This window comes from Dasypus novemcinctus, chromosome 3, assembly GCF_030445035.2.
Source record: "Dasypus novemcinctus isolate mDasNov1 chromosome 3, mDasNov1.1.hap2, whole genome shotgun sequence".
In the NCBI taxonomy this organism is placed as follows: domain Eukaryota; kingdom Metazoa; phylum Chordata; class Mammalia; order Cingulata; family Dasypodidae; genus Dasypus; species Dasypus novemcinctus.
Window position 1 is genome coordinate 52,729,291 of NC_080675.1, and position 23,585 is coordinate 52,752,875.

The 23,585-nt window shown below is 36.7% G+C and overlaps 2 protein-coding genes and 1 pseudogene across 7 annotated transcripts in view; 1 reads left to right on the forward strand and 2 right to left on the reverse strand.

Annotated features, from left to right (window-relative positions):
• TIMM9 (translocase of inner mitochondrial membrane 9) lies at window positions 1-23,171 on the forward strand. Of its 5 annotated transcripts, none has more exons than XM_012522933.4 (6): window positions 1-132; window positions 2,751-2,848; window positions 3,135-3,223; window positions 20,752-20,816; window positions 21,167-21,262; window positions 22,213-23,171. In XM_012522933.4, the coding sequence occupies exons 4-6, from the start codon at window positions 20,778-20,780 to the stop codon at window positions 22,345-22,347; spliced, it is 270 nt and encodes an 89-aa protein (XP_012378387.1). In that variant the 5' UTR covers window positions 1-132; window positions 2,751-2,848; window positions 3,135-3,223; window positions 20,752-20,777; the 3' UTR covers window positions 22,348-23,171. The 5 variants fall into 5 exon arrangements, with proteins under 5 accessions (XP_012378387.1, XP_012378386.1, XP_012378388.1 ...); XM_012522932.4 differs by having other exon boundaries at window positions 2,751-2,834; XM_012522934.4 differs by having other exon boundaries at window positions 6-132; window positions 2,765-2,848.
• LOC101423531 (protein lin-7 homolog C pseudogene) lies at window positions 12,748-13,577 on the reverse strand (annotated as a pseudogene).
• TOMM20L (translocase of outer mitochondrial membrane 20 like) overlaps window positions 22,662-23,585 on the reverse strand; it is a 9,251-nt gene continuing 8,327 nt past the window's right edge. For both annotated transcript variants that reach the window (XM_058293364.2, XM_058293363.2), the window contains exon 5: window positions 22,662-22,832. In XM_058293364.2, coding sequence (XP_058149347.1) covers window positions 22,779-22,832 — 54 coding nt within the window. In that variant the 3' untranslated portion in view covers window positions 22,662-22,778. The remainder of the gene's footprint in view (window positions 22,833-23,585) is intronic.

Here is a 23,585-nt window from a genome sequence, read left to right on the forward strand (position 1 = left end):
CCGCTCCCACGTGTTTTCTCCCAGCTAGCCGCAGCAGCGCCTACCCTGACCCTGCTTTCCTTCCCCTGAACTCGACCAACAGCGCCGTTCCGCAGCTTCGCCCTGGTGTCGGACGTGAGAGTCTGTGCTTAAGTATGGTCTTTTTTCTCTGCCCTCAGAATCCCGGGTTTCCCGGCGAGGGGCGACAGGCTACTCTCCGGAAGAGTGATGGGGTCTCCTGAGCAGACTGCCTTAAGTAGGCGCGGGCTGTGGATAGCTGCAGAGCCGGCCTGGGCTGCCCCGGGTCTGGTTTGGGACCTGTCGGGGAACTCTGTCACTGGGACGAGGATAGGAACGTGAGACTCTGAGCCACCCCAAACCCGAGGTTGGGGAGTCAGGGTGTTGCGTTGGGACGGTGAAAGAGACTAAGGTACTTTCGCCGTGACCTTGAGGGTACAGGCCAGAAACCTTTCTTTAATTGAAAAGTCCTATATAGATAGAATACCAGAGTCAAAAACCTTTCCCTGGTAATTTTTCCCTCCCTACTCAGACCTTATTCCCTTTACGCTTTACTAGAAGCTTTTAGAAAATAAAGCAAAAAAGTATTTTGATGTAAAAGCTAAATATCGAGTTTTATTTCTTTTATCTCAGCTGTTTCATAGAAGAAATGCCAGAATTAAAAGGGACGTTAAAGGCCCAGCTGTGGAGAAATTTAAAAATTATTCTTTGCATCTTGAGGAGTTTCTATAATTATTAATCATTATTTCTTATATGTTACATTTTCTCCTTCATTTCTGGACTATTTAGTAGTAGGTATCTGTTAACAATTTCTTGTAGACTATAAATGAATTAAAAGATAGAATGGAGATGATATAAGTCCCTTTTTTTCTTTGTGAAACTTAGGGTGTGAAAGAAAAAGTGACCATTACCTGCTAAATCTCAAAGTACACTGTGAAAAGCAGACGTCCACCTGCTGGAGTAGGCACTCAGTAAAATGTCTTGAATTAATAACTGAATCCGGATCTTACAAAGCTAGGATTAAAAACCACGTTGTCTTGCCCCCATCTAGTCCACTGCTTCCACACTGATCTTTTATGCCCTTGAAGACAGCCTCTCAAACTGAAATCTTCCAAATGTATTTTTTGCTCCAGTTGATAATGAGTTAGAGATGCAAGTAAATTAAACATAGCCTCCTAAATCTGCTATAATAATCTAAAGTGCGAGGAAATGCGTTAAGTCCTAATTAAGTTATATTAATCAAACAAGTTATTCAAATCAGTATAGACCTTGAATGAAAGACACTCATGTACCTAAAACAGAAACCATGGTTCACAGGATTTTTCTTTGTTTTACTATAGTTTTACATTTTGCCTCTTATCTTTCTTGACCAGGGGTTCTTTTTTTTTTTTTTTAATAATTTATTTTTTAAAAACCTTTGATTACACAAATGTCAACGTTAAAATATAAGGGATTCCCCATGCCCCCCCCACACACACACTCTTCCCCACATTAACAACATCCTTCATTAGTGCTGTACATGTTAAAATTGATGAACCCATATTGAAGCACTGCTACTTCCACAGACCCTTTTGCCATTCAGAAAATCGCAGACCACCTTAGTAAATCCACACTATACTGTGTATTATTTAATAAGTATATCACACCCACACCAACACATCCCCATAAAAATGTTTTTTTGAATTTCAATTCAAGGTCATGAACCCCACGTTTAGAACCCCTGCAGACAGGTGTTTTTGTTTTTTGCAGAACTATTAAAAGTTACGTCACAGATCATGACCCTTAACCCTAATTTCTTCAGCATGCATCTCCTTAAACACATTCTTTCACATGGCCACAATAAGATTATCACACCTAAGAAAATTAACATTTTCAAATCTTGCCAGTTATCAGAAGAGTATTTTATCTGAAAAAGTGTTTCTTTTTTGATCCAGTCAAGGTTCACACATCGTGTTTGATTGTCATGGCTTCTTAGTTTCTAATTTAGAACAGTGCTCAAACCTTTTTCTTTTCTTCATGATTGACTTTTCTTAAAAGACCAGCCCAGTTGTCTTACAAGTTGTCCCACACTGTGGATTTTCCTGATCAGAATCAAGTCAAACGTTTTTGGCAAGAATAACACATAGGTGATGCTGTGTCCTTTTTGTGTTTCACCAGGAAACATAATGTCAGGAACCACTTTGGTGATGCTAGTTTAATCACTTGGTTAAGGTGGTGACTGCTAGATCTTTCCAGTGTAAAGTTACAGTTTTCTTTTTGCAATAAATGACCCATGGCAATGCTTTCAGACCATGGATATATCCTGTTGTCCAACAACCATCACTTGTGTTTTATCATCCATTCGTGATAATTGCCATAATCACAGTTACCATTTACCAGTACCAATCCAGCCGGAGCCAGGAACAATTATACTGATATTGGCTGAGGACATCAGAAGAACACTTATTCCAAACTATGATGTTCACCTGAAATAATTTTTTCCAGGGGCCCTTGTCAGCTCTTTTACTCTTCTCCAGTAATTGGATTTCCTTTCTGAGAAGGAGATTAAAATTTAGGAGGAACTAGATGCATTGGAGAAGAGATAATAGATGTATTTATTAAATGGGAGGAAAATGGCATTGAAGGTAGAAAAAAATTAACTTTTGGGGTTGCTGGGGAGAAAAGATGAGAAAACTTAAGGCAGGTATATGGATATTTGGTGAATAAATTTTTAGGTTGATATTCATGTAATAGCTTATCAGAAACATTTATAGGTCTTATGGTCTAGTGGGAAAAATACTGGATTTTGAAGTCTGAACACTTCAGATGAGCCCCAGCTGTCCCAGTTGCTAGTCTATGTAAGTGATCTCAGGTAAGTTTCTTAATCTTTCTGAATCATCCCTCCTAGGATCATGAGAGAAGTGCAATGTAAACTTATTACCTGGAAATATAAGGATGGCATGATATTAAGTATTTTTAATACATATGCTAAAGAATTTTAACCTCAGAATAAATTAAGGAAACTAATTTTGCTTACTGAAAAGGAAAAGGCTTTTTTTAAAAAATGATTTAGCCAACAGAAGTTTGGATTTCATCAAATAGACTATTCAAAGTTGAAGGCACCTCAGCAGTCATAGTATAACTCCCTTATTTTACAGGTAACAAATCCGACCTCACTGGAGACATTCGAGCAAAGGTTGGACAACCACTTTTCCAGAACAGAAAGGGAACTCATGCATCAGAAAAGGTTTGAACTGGATGACTGTAAGAGCTCCCTTTCTTCTTAAGTCTGCTGATTCTAGGAAATATTTCATTTGGCACAAAAATAACTCAGCAATGCTTTATTTATTCTCAAAACCTGTGCTGGGGTTCTAGAAATCGCTTATCTCTTCCCTCACTCTCCATGTTTCAGAGTTAAGACCAGAAGGGAACCCCTGACTGAATATTTGCCTCCACAATAACAAACATTTCCAGTAATATCTGGAAACTAGGATCAAATAAAAGGTCAACCACATTGCCAGTACATGTACCACCATCAGATGATTTGTGTGGCTTTCGAAATTTTTAAGTCAGCGTAGCTTATGATTAAATAAGTGCAACAGAAAAGACTTAGAAGACCTCAAACTAGCAACTAAATTTATAAATCATGTTTTTCACTCAGTGGTGTCCAGTGTTTTCTCAGAAAATTACTTACAATTATCTGTACCATAATCATGGTGACCATAGAAAAGCTTTGGAAATTTTGGCAGACTTGAGAAATGTGAGCACCTCAGTTAAATTTTAAATCTTGGAAAATATTTGGAAAACTAAAATATATAATTATTAATTCAACAGAAAAGTAATGAAATAACTCATAATGTTAACAGTATAGAACTACTTGTTTTTGAAAGTCTCAATAATTGATTATCTTTTTAATGTGTTAAAACTATTTTTTAAAAGAAGAAATATGCTGAAAAAACAATTCCAAGAAAATTTTAAATGGTGAAAATTGATTCCAACACCACTTCAGGGTGTTCTTCATCTATATCTTGTCAAAGACATCCCAATAACCATCATTTGTCACCTTGAGCTGTATATAAAGGGGGTGGGATTGGGTTGGGGATGTAGTCAGCACACTGTTGCCAGTCTCTGAAAATTCAGAGAACTTTTAAAGATTTCAAATTATCTGCCTCTCTTACCTCTGGTCAAAAAATCCAGTAAATGGGAATTTTTCCTGAAGAAATAAAAGGAAAGGAAAAGGAGAACCGGTTTTTGACATTACAATTAGTAATCATGAATATTTCTCAGTTGTTATAAGTAAGGAAATCAGATCATTTTTCTCTGTGTCGTGATACACAGAGTGTATTAATGCAATAATTAAGAATTCTTGACTCAGAGTCTAGTGAATGATCTTTTGTACTTTCAGCTAGAAGTTTGTTGATAAAACCTGAATGCATGTTTAATGTGCTTTTGTGTTTTTTACGTTTCCATAAAACAGTTTCACTGATCACCTATTTCCATAAAAGAGATCTTACCAGTTCTTAGATCTTAGGCTGTTCTCTGACTGAGAAGCCAAAAGAACTCTAGTTTTAAACTTTTCTTAACATTTACTACATTGCATACTTTTCTTGGCAGATAGTAAAAAACTGTACAACCTTTTTTTTTCCTAACTTTTGTTTTAAACCTTTTTTTAAAAGTATTGTAAATTCACATGGAATTTTAAGAAATAATACAGAGATTTACCCAGTTTTCCCCAATCATAAAATTATGGCACAGTATGGCAAGATCATGATATTTTCTATGATACAGTCAAAATACAGAACAGTTGCATGGCAAGATTCTCTTAGTTTGCTTTGTTTGTAGCCACACCCAACACCTCTCACGGCATTCCCCTCTTTAACCCTTGGTAATGTTCACTATTTCTATAATTTTGTCATTTCAAGAATGTTATGTAGGGAGTAGTTGTGGCTTAAGTGGTTGAATACCTGCTTCCCACATGGGAGGTCTCAGGTTCAGTTCCCAGTGCCTCCTAAAAGCAAACAAACACGCAAAAAAAAAAAAACAAACAAACAAGAAAACCAACTCATGGGCTTCACACATCCCAAGTACAAGGTCTAGGGTTCAATCCCTGGCCCCAGCGCTACCACAAAAAATAAAAATAAAAAGACATTTAGGTAAATGGAATTATACCATATGTAACCTTGTACAAATGGCTTTCCACTCAGCATAATTCTCTAGAAATTCATCAGATTATTGAGTGTATGAGTAGTTAATTGCTTTTTTATTGCTGGATAGTATTCCTTTATGGTATATCACTTTTTGTATTCACCCATTGAAGGTCATCTGGGTTTCCAGTTTTTTATTATTATGAATACAATTTCTATTAACATTAATATACAGGATTTCGTGAGAATATCATTTTTCATTTATCCAGGATAAATGCCCAGGAATGAAATTTCTCCATCATTTCTTAAGAAACTGCCAAACTCTTTACCAGAGTGGCTATACCATTTAACATTCCCACCAGGAATATATGAGTGTTCCAATTTCTCCATATCCTCACCAACATTTGGGTATTTTTTTAATTTTTTTGTTTTTAAATACTTTCTTATTTGCAGGATACAGAAAAAATGCAACCCCACACAAAAAACTCCAGCATACACCAATCCCCAGATCCACCAATCTTAACAAATTGCCACACTTGCTGTATCATTCTTTCCATCTTTCTTATAAATCGATTTTCTGAACACTTGAGTGTAGGTTGTACATTATGCTCCTTGAACACTTAACTACTGCCGTGTACATTTCCTAAGAACAAGGATATTACTTATGTAACCACATTATGTAGTTCTCAAGTTCAAGAAATGTAACACTGATAAAAAGCTTACATTCTGTATTCTAATTTTTTCATACGTACCGATAATATCCCTTTGAACTTTTTCTCCGTCCTTATTAAGTCCCATTCAGGATCCTGTATTGCATTTAATAGTCATTGTGTCTTTAGTTGCAATGGAGGGGAGCAGATATAGCTCAGCAGTTGAGCACCTGCTTTGAATGTACAAGGTACTGGGTTCAATCCCCAGTACCTCCTGGACTTTAATCAGATATGTGGTTTTTTACTTTCATGATAAAGTTCTTTAATGGACAAAATTTTCAATTTTCATGGGGTCCTAGTTATGTATTTTTTATTTGTTGCTTGTGCTTTGGGTATAAGGTCTCACAAACCATTGCCTATCTAACAAGTTCCACGAGATACTTGCCTATGTGTTCTTTTTTTAATAAAAACATACATGTCTCAATTAAATGTACTGGATACATATAATTTTCTTTTTTTAAGTCATACAATATGTTACACAATATATTTGGTTCATTGTAACACAGTCATATAGTATTTGTCCTTTTGTGACTGGCTTGCTTCACTCAACATAATGTCCTCCAGATTTATCCGTGTTGTCGTATGCTTTATGACTTCATTTCTTCTTCCTGCTGCTTAATGTTCCATCATATGAATACACCACAGTTTGTTTATCCATTCATCTGTTGATGGCCACCTGGGTTGTTTCCAACTTCTGGCACTTGTGAATAATGATGCACATTGGTGTGCAGATATCTGTTCTTGTCACTGCTCGCAGTTCTTCTTGGTATGTACCCAGTAGTGGTATTGCTGGGCACATGGCCAAGTATATATTAAGCTGCTTTAGCAACTGCCAAACAGTCCTCTACAGTGCCTGTACCATTCTGCATTCCCACCAACAGTTAATAAGTGTTCCTGTCTCTCCACATCTCTCCAACACTTAACAGTTCTCTGTCTTTTTAATAGTGGCCATTCTGATAGGTGTGAAGTGATAATCTCACTGTAATTTTGATTTGCATTTCCCTAATCATTAATGATGTTAAGCTTTTTTTTTTTTTTCCATGATTTGTATTTCTTCTTTGGAGAAATGTTTATTCAGGTCTTTTGCCCATTTTTTAATTGGATCATTTGTCTTTTTAGATACTAAATGCTTATCTGACACGTGATTTCCAAATATTTTCTCTCATTGAGTCAGCTGCCTTCTCACCCTTTTGACAAAGTCCTGGGAGATATAAAAGTGTTTAATTTTGAGGAGGTCCCGTTTATTTTGTCTTTTGTTGCACATACTTTGGGTCACCTATGTGTTCTTCTAGGAGTTTTTTAGTTCTGGTTATTTTTAGGTCTTTGATCTCTTTTGAGTTGACTTTTGTATATGGTATGAGGTAGGGGTCCACCTTCATTCATTTGCAAATGAACATCCAATTTCCCCAGCACCATTTGTTAAGGAGACGATTCTTTCCCAACTGAGTGGACTTGGCACCCCTGTCAAAAATCAGTTGGCCATAAAAGTAAGGGTTTATTTCTGGACTCGCAGTTTGATTCCGTTGGTCTATATATGTCTGTCCTTTATGTCAGCACCATGCTGTTTTGATTACTGTGGCATTGTAATAAGTTTTAAAATCAGGAACAATTTCATTATTCTTTTTTAAGATATTTTTGCCAATTCACGGCCCCTTAACCTTCTATATTTGATGATTGATTTTTCCTTTTCTGCAGAGAAACCTGTTGGGATTTTGATTAGCATTCTGTTGAATCTGAAAATCTCTTTGGTTAGAATTGAAATCTTAACAATATTTGGTTTTCTAGTCCATGAACACAGAATATCCTTCCATTTATTTAGGTTATCTTTGGTTCCTTTTCACAGTGCTTTGTAGTTTACTATGTACAAGTTCTTTTTTACATCCTTAGTAGAATTATTCCTAGGTATTTCTTGTTGTTAATTAGAAAATTTTTAATCATACATTTATTCAGGAAATACGGTTATTACCAGAGTCCTTGATATTTCCATGATCTTTCCACATTTTAAAATATTCACAACATGTATTCTTTTAAATCTATACCAAGTCATGGTGACATTCTTTTCAGGGAAAAGTCATAATCATTTCTTCTTTTAAATGCTGTGGTATCCATTTTAGTTGTAAACAAAGTATTTGAGCTAAAACTACTTAAATACTTGAACAAAATGACTTAAAAATTTAGAGGAGGAGGATATTTTAAAAGCACAAACTGAATCTTCAAACCTAAAAGAACTAGGCCACTATAACCATTATATAGTTAGAGCAATGGCCACAAAAGAAAGTAGGTAATTAGCAATGACACTATTTCTCATCTGCGTTTTGAAACATGCCTTCTCAAGTAATAAATAATATTTATTTTTCTAAGTTTTAAAGGTGAGGGAAACAAAGATGACACACATTAAAATTTTACATTTACCCTACTGGCAGATTTTGTTTTTAAAAAATGAACGTAGACTCTAATGAGTTCCAGATAAGGAATATTTAGTACCCTTTTTGTTGCAAAATGTAATCATTACATAGCTGCAAATTTCAGAGTCCCTTATAATTAGAATATGTTATAAAGGGGGAACTAGCTGTTATCAACCTTAGAGCTCCATCAGAACCATTTGGAAACACTAATCTCTCCCAGAGATTTTCATTTAGTTGATGTAGGATGGAACCCAAGTATTAGTAGTTTTTAAAGCTCTGCAGGGGTATATTATGTATCAAAGGTTGAGAACCACTGAGTCAACTCTTTTTTTTTTTTAAATATCAATAAAAAAAGGGAAATTGAGGAGGAGGGAATAATTTCTATTTGTAACATACAAACCAAATACCTATTCTATACTTACTCTATGCCAGGGTGATGTTCATGAATCACACATTTGTAAGACCAAAATTGACTTCATTTTCTCCCTATACTACTGTACATCTTTGTCACTGAATAATTTTTCTACAGTCAAGACTTAAAATTCTGGGACACGTGAAAATTGCATAAATGAAAAGTACTGCTACACATTCTCAGCAGTAGCAAGTAAAACTACTGTATTTGGTTCCTTTAAACCATCCTTATTTTAAGAATTATAAATAGATACCAACCCACACAAAGAACAGATTGTGGATTACAGTAGAAGGAAAAAAAATAGCTTACTCAACTTAATAAAATTTCAACAACAAGATTTAACTTGGCTGATCATTCTGAAACAGCTGGGATACTGAACCAGGAAGCTATAATTTATGAAATGTTGACACACCCTTAAAACTACTTCAGTTTCTTCTGGGCTTACTTATCCTGTAATGTAAGATTACAAAGCATAACAATATTATTACTGTTTGTATATGCACCAATACCTCTTTAATACATAAAGCTTTACAACAAATACCTTTAATAATTTTACAATTAAATTAAGTCCATAATTCTTCCCTGCCCCCCAGTTGTCTGCTCTCTGTGTCCATTCACTGTGTGTTCTTCTGTGACTGCCTCTATCCTTATCAGCGGCACCAAGAATCTTTGTCTCTCTTTGTTGCATCATCTTGCTGTGTCAGCTCTCCATGTGTGCAGCCGCCGCTCCTAGGCAGACTGCACTTTCTTTCAAGCTGGGTGGCTCTCCTTACGGGGCACACTCCTTGCGCTTGGGGCTCCCCTACGCGGGGGACACCCCTGCGTGGCACAGCACTCCTTGCGTGCATCAGCATTGCTCATGGGCTAGCTCCACACGGGTCAAGGAGGCCCGGGGTTTGAACCACGGACCTCCCATGTGGTAGGCAGACACCCTATCCATTGGGCCAAGTCCACTTCCCAAATCCATAATTCTTCTACATTACTTTGAACTCAACATTTTTAAAACACCAATTAATTTTGAAAATATACAATTTACAACATGATCCTATCAATAACAAGCACATTTTGTAGTGGACTAAAGATGCATTCAACCATGCAATCCAGTGTTCAGTACCTAAATGATAAATAACAATGCGGATTGAAAGTCAGTGAAAACGAATAATCTTTTACGATTCACAGTGTTCACAAACATGCAAAAAAAGATACATTTCCAGTCTTCCTAAAGTAATGTTAAAAAATGCCCACTTTTTATACAGCGCAGATAATGATGTCAAATTCCATTCCATTATTTTCCAATCCATTATATTCTTTTTAGAATCTGTCATTTGTTAAAAGTACAAGTTTTCCTTTAAGTTCTGACTAAAACTGAACCTCAACTCTAGTTTCAGCCGTGGCAAAGGACTTCACAGTTATACACTAATAGCTGCCTTTAAGTAAAACAGTGACATCCAGTGGACAAGTGAAATAAAGAAATCTCAAAATTCCCATTACAATTTGAATTGTAAACAAAGATTACATCTAAAAATCTAGTAATTTTAATAAGAATTAGTTCCTGGGCATTTTGACAAGGAGTCTGCAAATTCTTATGAATACACTTCATAGTTTCTCTACATCTCGAATATATCCTTCGCTCCTCATCCTATTAAAGTTATATCTTTCTGTCTTAAAATTGTTATAGATTTTTAAAAATGCTTTATTAATAAAAGTACTTTTACATTCTTAAGTCTTTCTTTTTTTAAGATTTATTTATTTATTTCTCTCCCTTTCCCCATCCCCACCCCAGTTGTCTGTTCTCTGTGTCTATTTGCTGTGTCTTCTTTGTCACTTCTGTTGTTGTCAGCGGCATGGGAATCTCTGTTTCTTTTTATTGCATCATCTTGTATCAGCTCTCTGTGTGGGTGGCGCCATTCTTAGGCAGGCTGCACTTTCTTTCACGCTGGGTGGCTCTCCTTGCGCGCATCAGCGCTGGGCATGGGCCCGCTCCACACAGGTCAAGGAGGCCCGGGGTTTGTGGTAGGTAGACGCCCTAACCACTGGGCCAAGTCCGCTTCCCTCTTAAGTCTTTTTTAAAAAAGGTTTCTTCATTTGGCTGCTTATTTAATATTAAATAAGCTGGTAAGAGTATGTACCTCTCAGGAATAGTGAGGTTAAAGGTATAAATAACCTGTGCTGCTCCTATTTCCTACTACAGATTGGCTCATCTCTAGGAAAGAAAGAACAAAAATATAAGAAATATTTAAATAAAAATGAATAGCATTAAAAAATTTGCAAAAGGGAAGCAGACTTGGCTCAGCGGATAGAGCATTTGCCTACCACATGGGAGGTCCAGGGTTCAAACCCAGGGCCTCCTTGACCCCTGTGGAGCTGGCCCACACGCAGCACTGATGGCACACAAGGAGTGCCTTGCTACGACGCGGGGGCGTCCCACGCGTAGGGGAGCCCCACGCACAAGGAGTGCGTCCCGTAAGGAGAGCTGCCCAGAGCGAAAGCAAGTTCAGCCTGCCCAGGAGTGGCGCCACACATACAGGGAGCTGACACAGCAAGATGACACAACAACAACACACAGATTCTCATTGCCGCTGACAAGAATACAGGCAAACACAGAAGAATACACAGGGAATGGTCACAGAGAACAGACAACTGGGGTGGGCGGGGGCAGAGAAGGGGAGAGAGATTTTTTTTTTAAATTTGCAAAAGATGAAATTTGGGGAAGGGGGTGTGGCTCAAGCAATTGAGCTCCCACCTACCATATGAGAGGTCCAGGGTTTGGTTTCTAGTGCCTCTAAAGAAGATAGTAAGCAACAGGCAGGCAGCAAGCTGATGCTGTGAGACACAAGAAGAAAACATAACGAGAGACACAACAAAGCAGGAGCAGAGATGGCTCAAGCAATTACATGCCTCCCTCCTGTATCGGAGGTCCTGGGTTTGGTTTCCAGTGCCTCCTAAAGAAACAAAGAGGATGAACATATGCACAAAGTGCTAACAATGGGGCTAGTGGAGAGAAATAAGTAAAATCTTTAAAAATATGTAATTTGAACCTGTGTTTGCACTTATAATTTATGATATATTATTGGATATAAATAAAATGGGATGTAATCAGGAATGTTAATCAAATTACATCCTCTTACATCGCTGCTCAAATATGAAAGTACATATTTTAGCAATGATCAGGGTTTATAAACTTTATAAATCAGTACAAATGAGTATTCATTTTACATTGTTTAAACAAAAGTATTAAAACTTGCACTGTACTAAGTTATGATTTACTGTTCATTACATTATACCTGTTTCCAAAAGTATAAAATGCAGCAGTGATTTAACAGACAGTATAATGAACTGTAGCTAAGACTTTTTGTATTTAAAGAGTTATTTCTCTCTCCTTCCCCCTGCCCCCCCCCCCCCCCCCGGTTGTCTGCTCTCTGTGTCCATTCCACTGTGTGTTCTTCTTTGTCTACTTGCATTCTTGTCAGTGGCACTGGGAATCTGCCTCTTGTTGTATCATCTTGCTGCGTCAGCTCTCCATGTGTGCGGTGCCACTCCTGGGCAAGCTGTGCTTTTTTTGCATGGGACAGCTCTCCTTGCAGGGGCACTCCCTACGTGGGGGACACTCTGCGTCACATGGCACTCCTTGTGCGCATCAGCACTACACATGGGCCAGCTTACCACACAGGTCAGGAGGCCCTGGGTTTGAACATATCGTAGGCAGATGCTCTATTAGTTGAGCCAAATCCACTTCCCAAGACTTATTTTTAATTTCTCAGGAAACTAAAGAAAGCTCCCAGGTTATTAAAAAAAAAAAAATGAAGTAAGCAGAAAAAGAATTGCAGAACTGTTATTTTAAATAAGTAGCCAAATGAAGAAACCTTTTTTTTAAAAAAAGATTTAAGAATATAAAAGCACCTTAATATTAAAAAAGCATTTTAAAATATCTGTAACAATTTTATGATAAAATCTGCATTTGAAAAAGACCTGTAAAATCAGCAGGACAGAATTGCCCTCATCACCTTTTACTTTTTTCTTGTCAGACAAAAGTGATGCATCTCTAGAGCCATACATGATGTTAAATGGGCATTTGTAAAATGGCAAGGAGAATCTCACGGGAATTTTTTATACTCATTGGTATTGCAGCCCTCAATAAGTCACAAATAAACCTTCTCTAGCTATAAGCAAAATGGAATATAAAGTTTTGAACTACATTAGGTCTGTTGCCTGCATTTTGCTGACATTTTTTTCAAAATGTGACTCCATTTCTTCTAAAACATTGGGTATATATCGTACTACTAATTTAACCTTTCCTTGAGCTGCTTTCAGCAGTTCTATAGCTTTTTCATGATGCTCTTCTTCAGCACTCCATTAACAGACACAAGTTGGTCTCCTCACTTGAGGCCCCCTTGTCTATCAGCAATACCACCTGGGATTATTTGAGGTATATAGATGGGAGAGTTTTGTTTTGTTCTTTCCCACCCATAATATTGAGTACAAGGCCTTCTTCTGTTTTTGGTAGCTCAACCACTTGAGGATGAGAATGTCCCTCACTGGCAGTAAAGGCAGCAACAGTAGCCTTTGCAGTTGCATTAGCTTTCACTTCAGGGTTGCTACTGATGTCCAGTCTCACAGATGTATCCATATACCTCTCTTATAGCATTGCAGAACTCACTTTGAAGGCCTCTTTGTAAAGGCTAAAGTTTTTTTGATAGTGGTTCTACACTTTGTAGTTTTCCAACAATTCATTCACTCTACAAATATCTCTCTCTAGCTGTACAGGTTCCCCCACCACCACCATCTTCTCCCTTTGCCACTATTCCTAGATAGTTGATTCTTCTAGTTCCTGTTGTAAATGGAATTTTTTTTTCTTTTTTAGGTTGTTCATAACCAGTATGTAGAAACACTACTGATTTTTGCATGTTGATCTTGTAACCTGCCACTTTGTTGAACACATTTATTAGATCCAGTAGTTCTATTGTGGAATTTTCAGGTTTTTTTGTAGATAGAATCATGTCGTTTGCAAAAAAAGGGAAAATTTCACTCTTCCTTTCCAATTTCAGTGCTTTTTATTTCTCCTGCCTAATTACTGTGGCTAGAACTCCCTGGTACAGTGTTGAATAACAGTGGTGACAGTGGGCATCCTTGTCTTTGTTCCTGATCTTAAAGGGAAAGTTTTCAGTCTTTGACCATTAAGTGTGATGTTAGCTGTAGATTTTTCATATGTTTAGTTGTATCCTTCTGTTCCTCATTTTCTAAATGTTTTTATCAGAAGGGGGTTTGGATTTTGTCAAATGCCTTTTCTGTTATCAGTTCAGATGCAGAACTTTGTCCCACTGCCTACTTTGAATTGCTTATCTAATATGTTGAACCACATTGCATACCTGGGATAAATCCTGATTGATCATGGTCTATAATTCTTTAATTTGCTGTTTGATACGTTTTGCTAATATTCTATTGAGAATTTTTGCATTTATATTCATAAGGGATATTGGTCTGTAGATTTCGAAATTTCCTTGTATCTTTATCTGGCTTTGATATGAGGGTGATAATGGCCTCATAAAATGATGTAGGGAGTGTTCCCTCCTCTTCAGTTTTTTGGAAGAGTTTGAGCAGGATTGGAGTTAATTCTGGAATGTTTGGCAAAATTCCCCTGTGAAGCCCTGTGGTTCTGGGCTTTTCTTTTTGGGAGGTTTTTTGAGATCTTCTCTTTTTGACTCAGTATAAGTAGTTTGCATTTTCTAGGATTTCTCCATTTCATCTAGGTTATCTAACTTATTGGCATACAGCTCAATTTATACTTTTACAGTCCTTTTTATTTCTGTGTGGTCAATAGTAATGTCCTCCTTTTTTCCATCCTTCCAGTTTCAACTACTTGTGGCCTTTGAATTTAAGGTGAGTCTCTTGTAAACAGCATATAGTTAGGTCACGCTTTTTATCCATTCTGCCAATCTCTGCCTTTTGACTGGAGAGTTTAATCCATTTGCATTTAAAGTATTTACTGATAATGCAGTACTTTCTTCTGCCATTTTGTAGGGAGTCTTCTGCCATTTTGCTATTTTGTCTTTGTAAGTCTTACCCCTTTTTTGACCCTCAGTTCTTCCTTTAATGCCTACTTCTATATTTACTTGGTTTTTTGGTATTATACCATTTTGAGTCCCTTCTCATTTTTTTCTGAATATGTTTTTCATGTATTTTCTTTGTGGTTACCATGGGGTTAAAATTTAACATCCTAAATCTATAACAAACATACTTGATTTGATACTGACTTATCTTCAATAGCATACCTATATATTGTTCTAAATCCCCTCCAACCCCCAAGTTTTTTCTTGTACTTGTTACAGATTATATCTTTGTACATTTATGTCCAAAAACATCAATTTATTATTACTTTTATGTATTTGTATTTTGGAACCTGTGAGAAGTCAAGTTATGTAAAAAAAAAAAATGATGTAATATTACTGGCAATATTACAGTTATCTATATGGGTAACTTTACCAAAGTCTTTTTTCTTTATACTGCTTTCATCCAATGTTTAGGGATCCTTATTCTCACTCTGAAGAAGTCCTTTTAGCATTGCTCATAGGGCATGTCTAGTGGTAATGAACTCTCACCTTTTGCTTATCTGGGAATGTCCTTATCTCTCCCTCATTTTTGAAAGACAGTTTTCCCAGCTATTCTATTCTTGGTTGGCATTCATTTTCTTTTAGTACTTTGTCCCACTGCCTGCTTGTTTCCATGGTTTCTAATAAGAAATTGGTACTCAGTTTTATTGGGGCTCTCTTGTACATAGTTTCTTTTACAGCTTTCAGAACTCTCTCCTTGTCCTTGGCCAATTTGTTAATATGCGCCTGGGCATGATTTTCTTTGAGTATATCCTGTTTGGGTTTCATTTGGGCTTCTTAAATGTGCATATGCTTGTGTTTTCTTAGATTTCGGGCATTTTCTGTCATTATTTCTTTGAAAATTCCTTCTGCCCCTTTATTTTCCTTGTGGGATTCAGTTAATGCAGCTATTGGTATGCTTGATGGTGTCCTAGAAGTATCTTAGGCTGTTTGTTCTTTTTTATTCTTTTTTTCTTTCTGCTTCTCAGCCTGAATCATTTGTCTTTGAGATCACTGATTATCCTGTGACCTCCCATCTGATGTTGAAACCATCTAGGAATTTTTCATTTTAGTTATTGTGTTCTTTAATCCCTTTATTTAGTTGTCAAATGTATATATTTATGTTTAGAGTTGTCTGTAGTATGCCCTTTCATTCTTTTTACATCTGGGGGGTCTGTCGTTATCTGTACTATTTCATTCATGATATTGATAATTTGTATAGTCAATCTTTTTCTCTTTGTTAGTCTTGATAGAGGTTTGCCAATTTTATTTATGTCTTCAGAGAACTAGCTTCTTGTTAAATTGAATTTTGGTTTTTTGTTTTGTTTTATATTCATTGGGTTCTGCTCTTTAGTTATTTCCTTCCTTCTGCATGTTTTGGGTTGATTTTGGTCATATTCTAGATGCATGAAGTAGGAGCTTCGATTATTGATTTGAGATCTTCCTCTTTTCTAACTAATTATAGTATTAATACTGTAACTCTTTCTCTTGGCATTGCTTTAGTTGTATGCATAACGTTGATATGTTGTATTTTCATTCGGTTCATTTTTTTTGTTTTTAATTTCCTTGAGACTTCAAATTTGCTGAGGTAAGTTTTATGACCTAGGATATGGTCTATCTTGGTATATTGTATGTGGGCAATTGATTGATAATGTGTATTCTGTGTTGTTGGGTGAAATATTCTATAAATGTAGATAGATACTGTTGGTTGATGGTATTGAATTTTTCTGTATCCTTGCCGATTTTCTATCTGGTGCTCTATTAGTTTTTGAGAGAGGGGTTGAAGTTTCCAGCTATAATTGTGGATTCATTTTTCCTTTCAGTTCTGTCAGTTTCCATTACCTGTATTTTGTTGTTCTGTTGTTAGGCACATATACATTAAGCATTGCTATGTCTTGATGCGTTGACATTTTTATCATTATGTAATGTCCCTTTCTGGCTCTGTAATTTTCTTTGCTATGAAGTCTACTTCTCTGATGATATTCAGATTTGGTAATTCTTTTGTACTGTCTTCGAGTTCATTGATTTGTTTCCCTGTCCCTTCCATTCTGTTGTGAGTCTATACTGAGTTCATTTTGGTTATTGTATTTTATTTCTAAAAATTGTTTGGTTCTTTATGTCTTCTATTTCTTTGCTAAGACTCTATTTTTTCATTTGTTTTCAGGTATGTTCACAGTTGCTCACTGAAGCATTTTTTTTTTTTAACTGGAATACTGTTTTAAAATCTTCGTTGGATAATTCTAACAGCTGTCATCTTGGTGTTGGCATCCATTTCTTGTCTTTTTTTATTGAGTTTGAAATCTTCCCAGTTCTGGGTTTGATAAGTGATTTTCAGTTTTAACCTGTACGTTTTGGATATTGTGTTATGAGAGTCTAGATCTTATTTTAAAAACTTCTATTTTAGCTGCCTTCCTTTGACACTGCTCTAACAAGGACTCATGCCACCTCCCAACTGCTGGGTGGGGGTAGGAGTGCCAACTCTCCACTAGGCCTCTGTTGATCTTTTTTGTTGAGAGGGACTGGAGTGCATCTTACTGCTCCTTATGTGGCCTCCACTGCTACCACAGGGTGTTGGATGGCCTAATTACTCCTGTGAGGTCGTGCAAGTCCTGAATCCCCAGTAGGCCTCCTCTGAGACCACAGAAGCGAGGAGGGATGGCTCATTACTGCCAGTTGGGGTAAAAGTCCAGCCTTTCCACATAGTTTCCACTGGCACTGCTTGGGGTGAGGGTGGGAGTACTGGTTCCATCAATGCCCAATGGGGGGAAGCGGACTTGTCCCAGTGGAAGGGCGTCCGTCTACCACATGGGAGGTCCGCAGTTCAAACCCCAGTCCTCCTTGACCCGTGTGGAGCTGGCCCACGCGCAGTGCTGATGCGCACAAGGAGTGCCGTGCCACACAGGGGTGTCCCCACGTAGGGGAGCCCCACGCACAAGGAGTGCGCCCAGTAAGGAGAGCTGCCCAGCGCCAAGAGAATGTTCAGCCTGCCCAGGAATGGTGCCGCACACACGGAGAGCTGACACAACAAGATAACGCAACAAAAAGAAACACAGATTTCTGTGCCATGGACAACAACAGAAGCGGACAAAGAAGAACACAGGGCAAATAGACACAGAGAACAGACAACCGAGGGGTGGGGCAGAATAATTTTTTTTTTTTAATGTCCAATGGGGATGAAAGTCCCTGCTTCCTAATTGGCCTCTTCTGACAACATTCTCATAGGGACTTGGAGTACCTTATTATAGGTAGGACAGAAGTCCAGACTCCCTGCTTAGCCTTTGCTGATGTGGGTAGGGGCCACTTTTTTCCTGTGATGTTTGCCTTGATTAGAGCAGTTATTGTCTAATTCTTACCGCAAGGCTGCCCCTTTCTTCCTGGTCCTTTGGCTAGAGAAAGCATGCTTTGGGTGGGGTGGGAGCTGTTTTTTTTTGTGTTTTTTTTTTTTGTGTTTTTTTTTTTTTTTTAAATGCCCATTGGCATTTCCAGGTTGCCTGCTTCTTCAGCTCTCCATCCATGAAATGTAAGGCAAAAAGAGCCAGGAAACTCACCACTGTGTTATTCCTCCAGGCCCAAGGTCCCTACCTGGTCTGTCTTCCTTCCACCTTTCATAATCACCTTAGGTTTATTTTATATGCAATGTCTAGGGTTTTTAGTTACTTAGTGGGGACACTAGGGAAAAGCACATCTACTCCATCTCCCTGGAAGTAGAAATTCTATAAAATATTTTATAGTATATGCTTACGGAATCCTGTTTCTTTGACAAGTTAGTGGTATTTTATGGCAACCATAAAGATGCTTTTTGCCCTCAGAAGCATGGCCGTCTTGTAGCTATACATTCCCTGGTACTTCAGCCGATAAATATTTAGTCAATGAATATCTACCAACTAATTAGAATTAGTAACTTTTAGGATCACAAATTAAAAATAAGTTTGAAATTGATATTAGAAGGTGACTCAATAATTCAGTTTGGATTTCTGTGCAGTTATGTAGTTGAAGTGTATGGAATTAGTGTTTAATGACTTGAGCGAACTAAGGAGAACTATAATGAATAGTGTCTTACCTGAAAATACAAATGATGATAGTCACAGTAGTATCTGAATAATTGTGACCTTCAGTTAATTCTTGGTATTTTCCAGGTAGTTTATTTAGTACAAATTTATTTAAAAAAAATTTTACTTAAAATGCTGTGACTAAAATAAGAAAAAAAAGCATTCTTGTTAACGTCTTAGGTGTTTATACATTTATGGAATACTAAATGCCTGAATGTTAGGCTAACCTAACTTCTACTGCATTGTGTGTTCTATGTTAACATTCAGCAGCAGATGTAGAGAAGGTGAAAGAGAAAAAGTAGCTTATATCCTGCTACTACTAAACCAAAGATTCTGTAGGCAGTTATACTTTTTATTAATCATTATTTAAAAAAAAAAAAACCTATGGACTGTAACATCTGGACTGAAACTAAAACAGCAAACAAAAGAAATGGTGCTTTCCACTGCATATGGAGGAAATGACTTTTTTAAAATGTCAAAAGAGTTCTCGAGAATTTATGGGATAAAGAGGAAAGAATAGATTCAAAAGATCGGAAATGGTGGAATAGAATCACCATTGCTCATGTTAATCAAAATAAGAATGTTAATTTCAACTCCCTATAAGCTTCATGAAAATTTCATGCTTTTCAGAGCCACTTTAAATAACAAATGATGGATAATTTGATGTACACTCCCAGTAAGTCACTTTTGCATTGGTTATTTTATTAGACATCTCATCCTTTAAGAACAGCTAAGATAAAGTAAATAAATAATGTGGTACCATTTTATATCTGGATCAACTGAGCCTGTGTCCTACATTTAGGATATGTAAAAATCTCAGTAATTCAGAAAGGAATCATCCTTCTCTGACATCCCTTCTCTGTTGCCCCTTAGTTAAATCACGGGTATTATGTGTTCAGAATGTTCTGGTAACTGTGTAGGATTGCCCTCTTTTGAATCAGAATATATAATTGGGAAGCGGATGTAACTCAGGCTACTGGGTTCCGGCCTACCACATGGGAGGTCACTGGTTTGGATCCCAGTGCCTCCTAAAGAAGACAACAAGCTGGAGCAACGGGCAGGCTCGGCAAGCTGACACAACAAGAGACACAAGAAGAAAAGTACATGATGGGAGACACAATAAAACAGGGAGCAGAGGTTCCTGGTGCCTCCTAAAGAAGACAGCAAGCTGACGTGACATACAGGCATGGAGAGCTGATGTAACAAGAGACATGGGGAGGAAAACCAGAATGAGAGATAAATCAAAGCTGGGAGCAGAAGTGACTCAAGGGATTAGCCACCTCCCTCCTACATCAGAGGTCCCAGGGTCAGCTCCCTGTGCCTCCTAAAGAAACAAGGAAGACGAACAGACTCAGCAAGTGAAAAACAACACAGGGGTGGGAGAAATAAATAAATACATCCTTTTTAAAAAGGAATGTATAATTCCTGTATCTTCCCAGAGGTCTTTTAGTACTCTAAATATTTTTGTGTGGTTGTTGGTTTTTTTAAGTGGATGGTATTTATTAACAACAGAACCTTTACATTTACATAGAGATGGTAAAAGGATCATTAGCAGCACAGGTCAAAGTTAAATTTAGCAACCATTGGAATAGTTAATTCAAGTACTTACTAAAAGGCACCAGAGATCTCTTGGGCTCTGCTAGGAATAGGGCTTTTGCAAGGTAGCAGAGCAAACAGCCTTAAAACTGGAAACTGAGATAGATGGGTGATGCATAAAACAGGACCTTTGGGTCCCGCAGTTAACATTGCAAAGTCTAAAGTATAAGGTTCTTTTTGTCATGAATGATCCGGAGGGTGATGGCATATCATTACACACAAAATTAGGAACTGGTAAATATGAACAGTAATTTCATATTTTTATGGTTGCAATTGTATTCATAAGCTGATCTTGGTTTGATTATCTAGCTCTTCTGCTAGTCAAAAAACATTTGTTTATAAATTGACAAACTTTTTTTAATTTTTAAATCAGGTAACTAATAAACATACCAAAAGAATATGGCTGCACAAATACCAGAATCTGATCAGATAAAACAGGTAAGGTATTATAATTGAGGAAAAATGATTTTACAAAACCTGCAGAGCACCTCTGGATACAACGTCAGTTAGTGATCTCACAAAATAAATGTTTATATTCCTTTCCAAAAGTGGATATTAAATGATATGAAGGCAGCATGTATATTTTTTGACAGATAATCAAGGGAAAAGTAAATATTCAACTAGTAGACTATTTTATAGAGCCTGTTAAATTCATTTAAACTAGTGTAGAGCCTGTGTTTTCAAGTATTATAGGATACATTTTATCTAACAACAAAACATCAATAATTAAAGTTTCAAAGATTCTTTGTTTTAAAAAAATATTTAACAACTACCTGATTTGTTTATAGTTTAAAGAATTTCTTGGAACCTACAATAAACTTACAGAAACCTGCTTTTTGGACTGTGTTAAAGACTTCACAACAAGAGAAGTAAAGCCTGAAGAGGTATGTAAAGCTTTGTCCGTTATAAATTCCCTAAGCTTTTGATAAAGACATGTAAATAGGATCACTTAAAGCATTTTGCCTTGTTCCTAGTTACTGTAGGAATTTGGGCTACCTTTTATGTTCCACTGATTAGAGGAACTAAAACAGCCAAGGACCCATGGCATTGAGTTTAATGATGCCAAATTTAATATGACAGTCTCATTGTTCCAAAGCAGACCTTTTTTAAGAGAAGATGCCTGGGACTGCTGAGTCCCTGTTCCACGACAAAGATCTTACTAGGTTTCAGTCAAGATAATGTGGCTAGAGAAACTCAACACGGTCTTTCCATTTGACCCTGAGGACTCACATTGACTTTGGAAAAAGCAGAGCTTGAATTTGATAGTTCATATTGCATAGATGGACTGAAAACTTAGTGCTATTAGAGGTTTTAACTTTACTCCTATGGGTGACATAAACATACATTTGTGCCAAGAATGTGGCATATAATCAGCAGTCAATAAATACTTGTTAAATAATGGACGAAGTTTAGAAGAGATGTTAAATGTAGTATTCTTGTTAAAACATAAAAGGTTGAAAATTAAGAATCTTGAGAATGGTATTTTTCACTAAAAAGGAAAAAACTTGCTAATGGGCATACATTTTAAAAATCTAAATAAGGGGATAGAAGTGTGGGCTTTCAGTTAATATTGAAACATACCTGCAGAAAAAATAGAAGATTCATAAAGGTTTTGCTCGCCATTGTTCTTAGTGCCTAGGAAGCTGGTAGGCATTCAGTATATATTAATACTTGTCAATGAGTGAAAATATCAATAATTGAAAGCTATAGTCACTTGCCACCTATTAATACCATTTAATTCTCAGATATATCCAAAAATAAAAGCAACCACTAATTGTGTTTTTGGAATGTGCACATTTTTAAAAATTTATATTTATGTGTTGCCTATTTCTAGACCACCTGTTCAGAACATTGCTTACAGAAATATTTAAAAATGACACAAAGAATATCCATGAGATTTCAGGAATATCATATTCAGCAGAATGAAGCCCTGGCAGCCAAAGCAGGACTTCTTGGCCAACCACGATAGACAAGTCCTGATGGATGGACTTTCAATGAAAGATTGCACTGGAAATGAGGATTCCTTTAATATAATCCCATGAAAGCAGCAGCCACCATGTTAAACCACCTGTCATGGGATTTGAAAGCCACTGGAGAAACAAAATTATTGTTTACAAAGAATAATCAAAATAGAAGGTCTTATTGTTCAGTAAAAATAATAAGATACAAAATGTGTTGAAGCTTTTAAGATTCAGCAGCTTGGTCATTTGAGTAGAAAAATAAACCATTGTTTCTTCAATTGTGACTGTTAATTTTAAGGCAAAATATGTGTTCAATCATGTATGAGATAGAAAAAATTTTATTACTGTAAGTAAAATAAATGAAAATATCACTGAGCAGTTGTTTATACTATAGAATACCATGGTATCTGACTGGGCTGTGGATACGTTGAAATGTTTTTCAATCAGGATCATCCTCCAAGCATTCCTGTTCATTCATGTCTGCCTCAAATTGCTGGTAAATACATAAAATAGTTACTTGCTAATCATTTTGATGCATTACCTTTTTCTCGCCTCCCTTTTTGTGTGAGGATGAGTATTACACATTCTTATCCTAGCTATATTTTCACATGTCTTCAGGAAGCATCCCATACAAGACGAGCTTGGAAATGTTTAATGGTTGACCATTATGCTCTAGCCTGCTTACTTCTGTTGTGTGTTTTGTTCAAAGGCCAAGTGCCAAACCTAAATGATTCCAAGTCATGCCAACAATATATAATTTACTCTTGGCCATGACAATTTTGGATCATTCAAATTTTTCTCTTGTGTTCAGTGTAATAAAAAGTGAACCAAATCGTGTCTCATGACTAAATGAAATCCTGGAAAAACAAGTCCAAGTATTCTTTTTTTTTTTTAATGGAGGTACCAAGGATTGAACCCAGTACACAAACACTGAGCCACACCTGCTCCACCCAAGTATTTATTCTAATTTCTACAAAAGTATACCAGTTTGGTAAATGCAAGTGAACTAATAGCTATTAATTAATTGGCTTATGAATGGATCTCACTTGATACCAATCCAAACTTGTACTTAACATTAATTAGCCTACATGCTTAAATTTACCAAAGTAATTTCTATGTTGTATCTTATTAATGGAAGGTAGACATGTTCTACTATAATTATTTAATGTTTCCATATTACATCTAATTTGTAAGCCATTAAGTCACTTAGCTAGCAATATCATTTAACTTACCTCTGTTGATATTA

Bases quoted from the DNA above. Each gene is read 5' to 3' on its own strand.
- TIMM9 (XM_012522933.4), top strand. From the start codon at position 20,778: ATGGCTGCACAAATACCAGAATCTGATCAGATAAAACAG. The intron at 20,817-21,166 runs GTAAGGTATTAT...ATTTGTTTATAG, and splicing joins AATCTGATCAGATAAAACAG to TTTAAAGAATTTCTTGGAAC. The intron at 21,263-22,212 runs GTATGTAAAGCT...GCCTATTTCTAG, and splicing joins GAGAAGTAAAGCCTGAAGAG to ACCACCTGTTCAGAACATTG.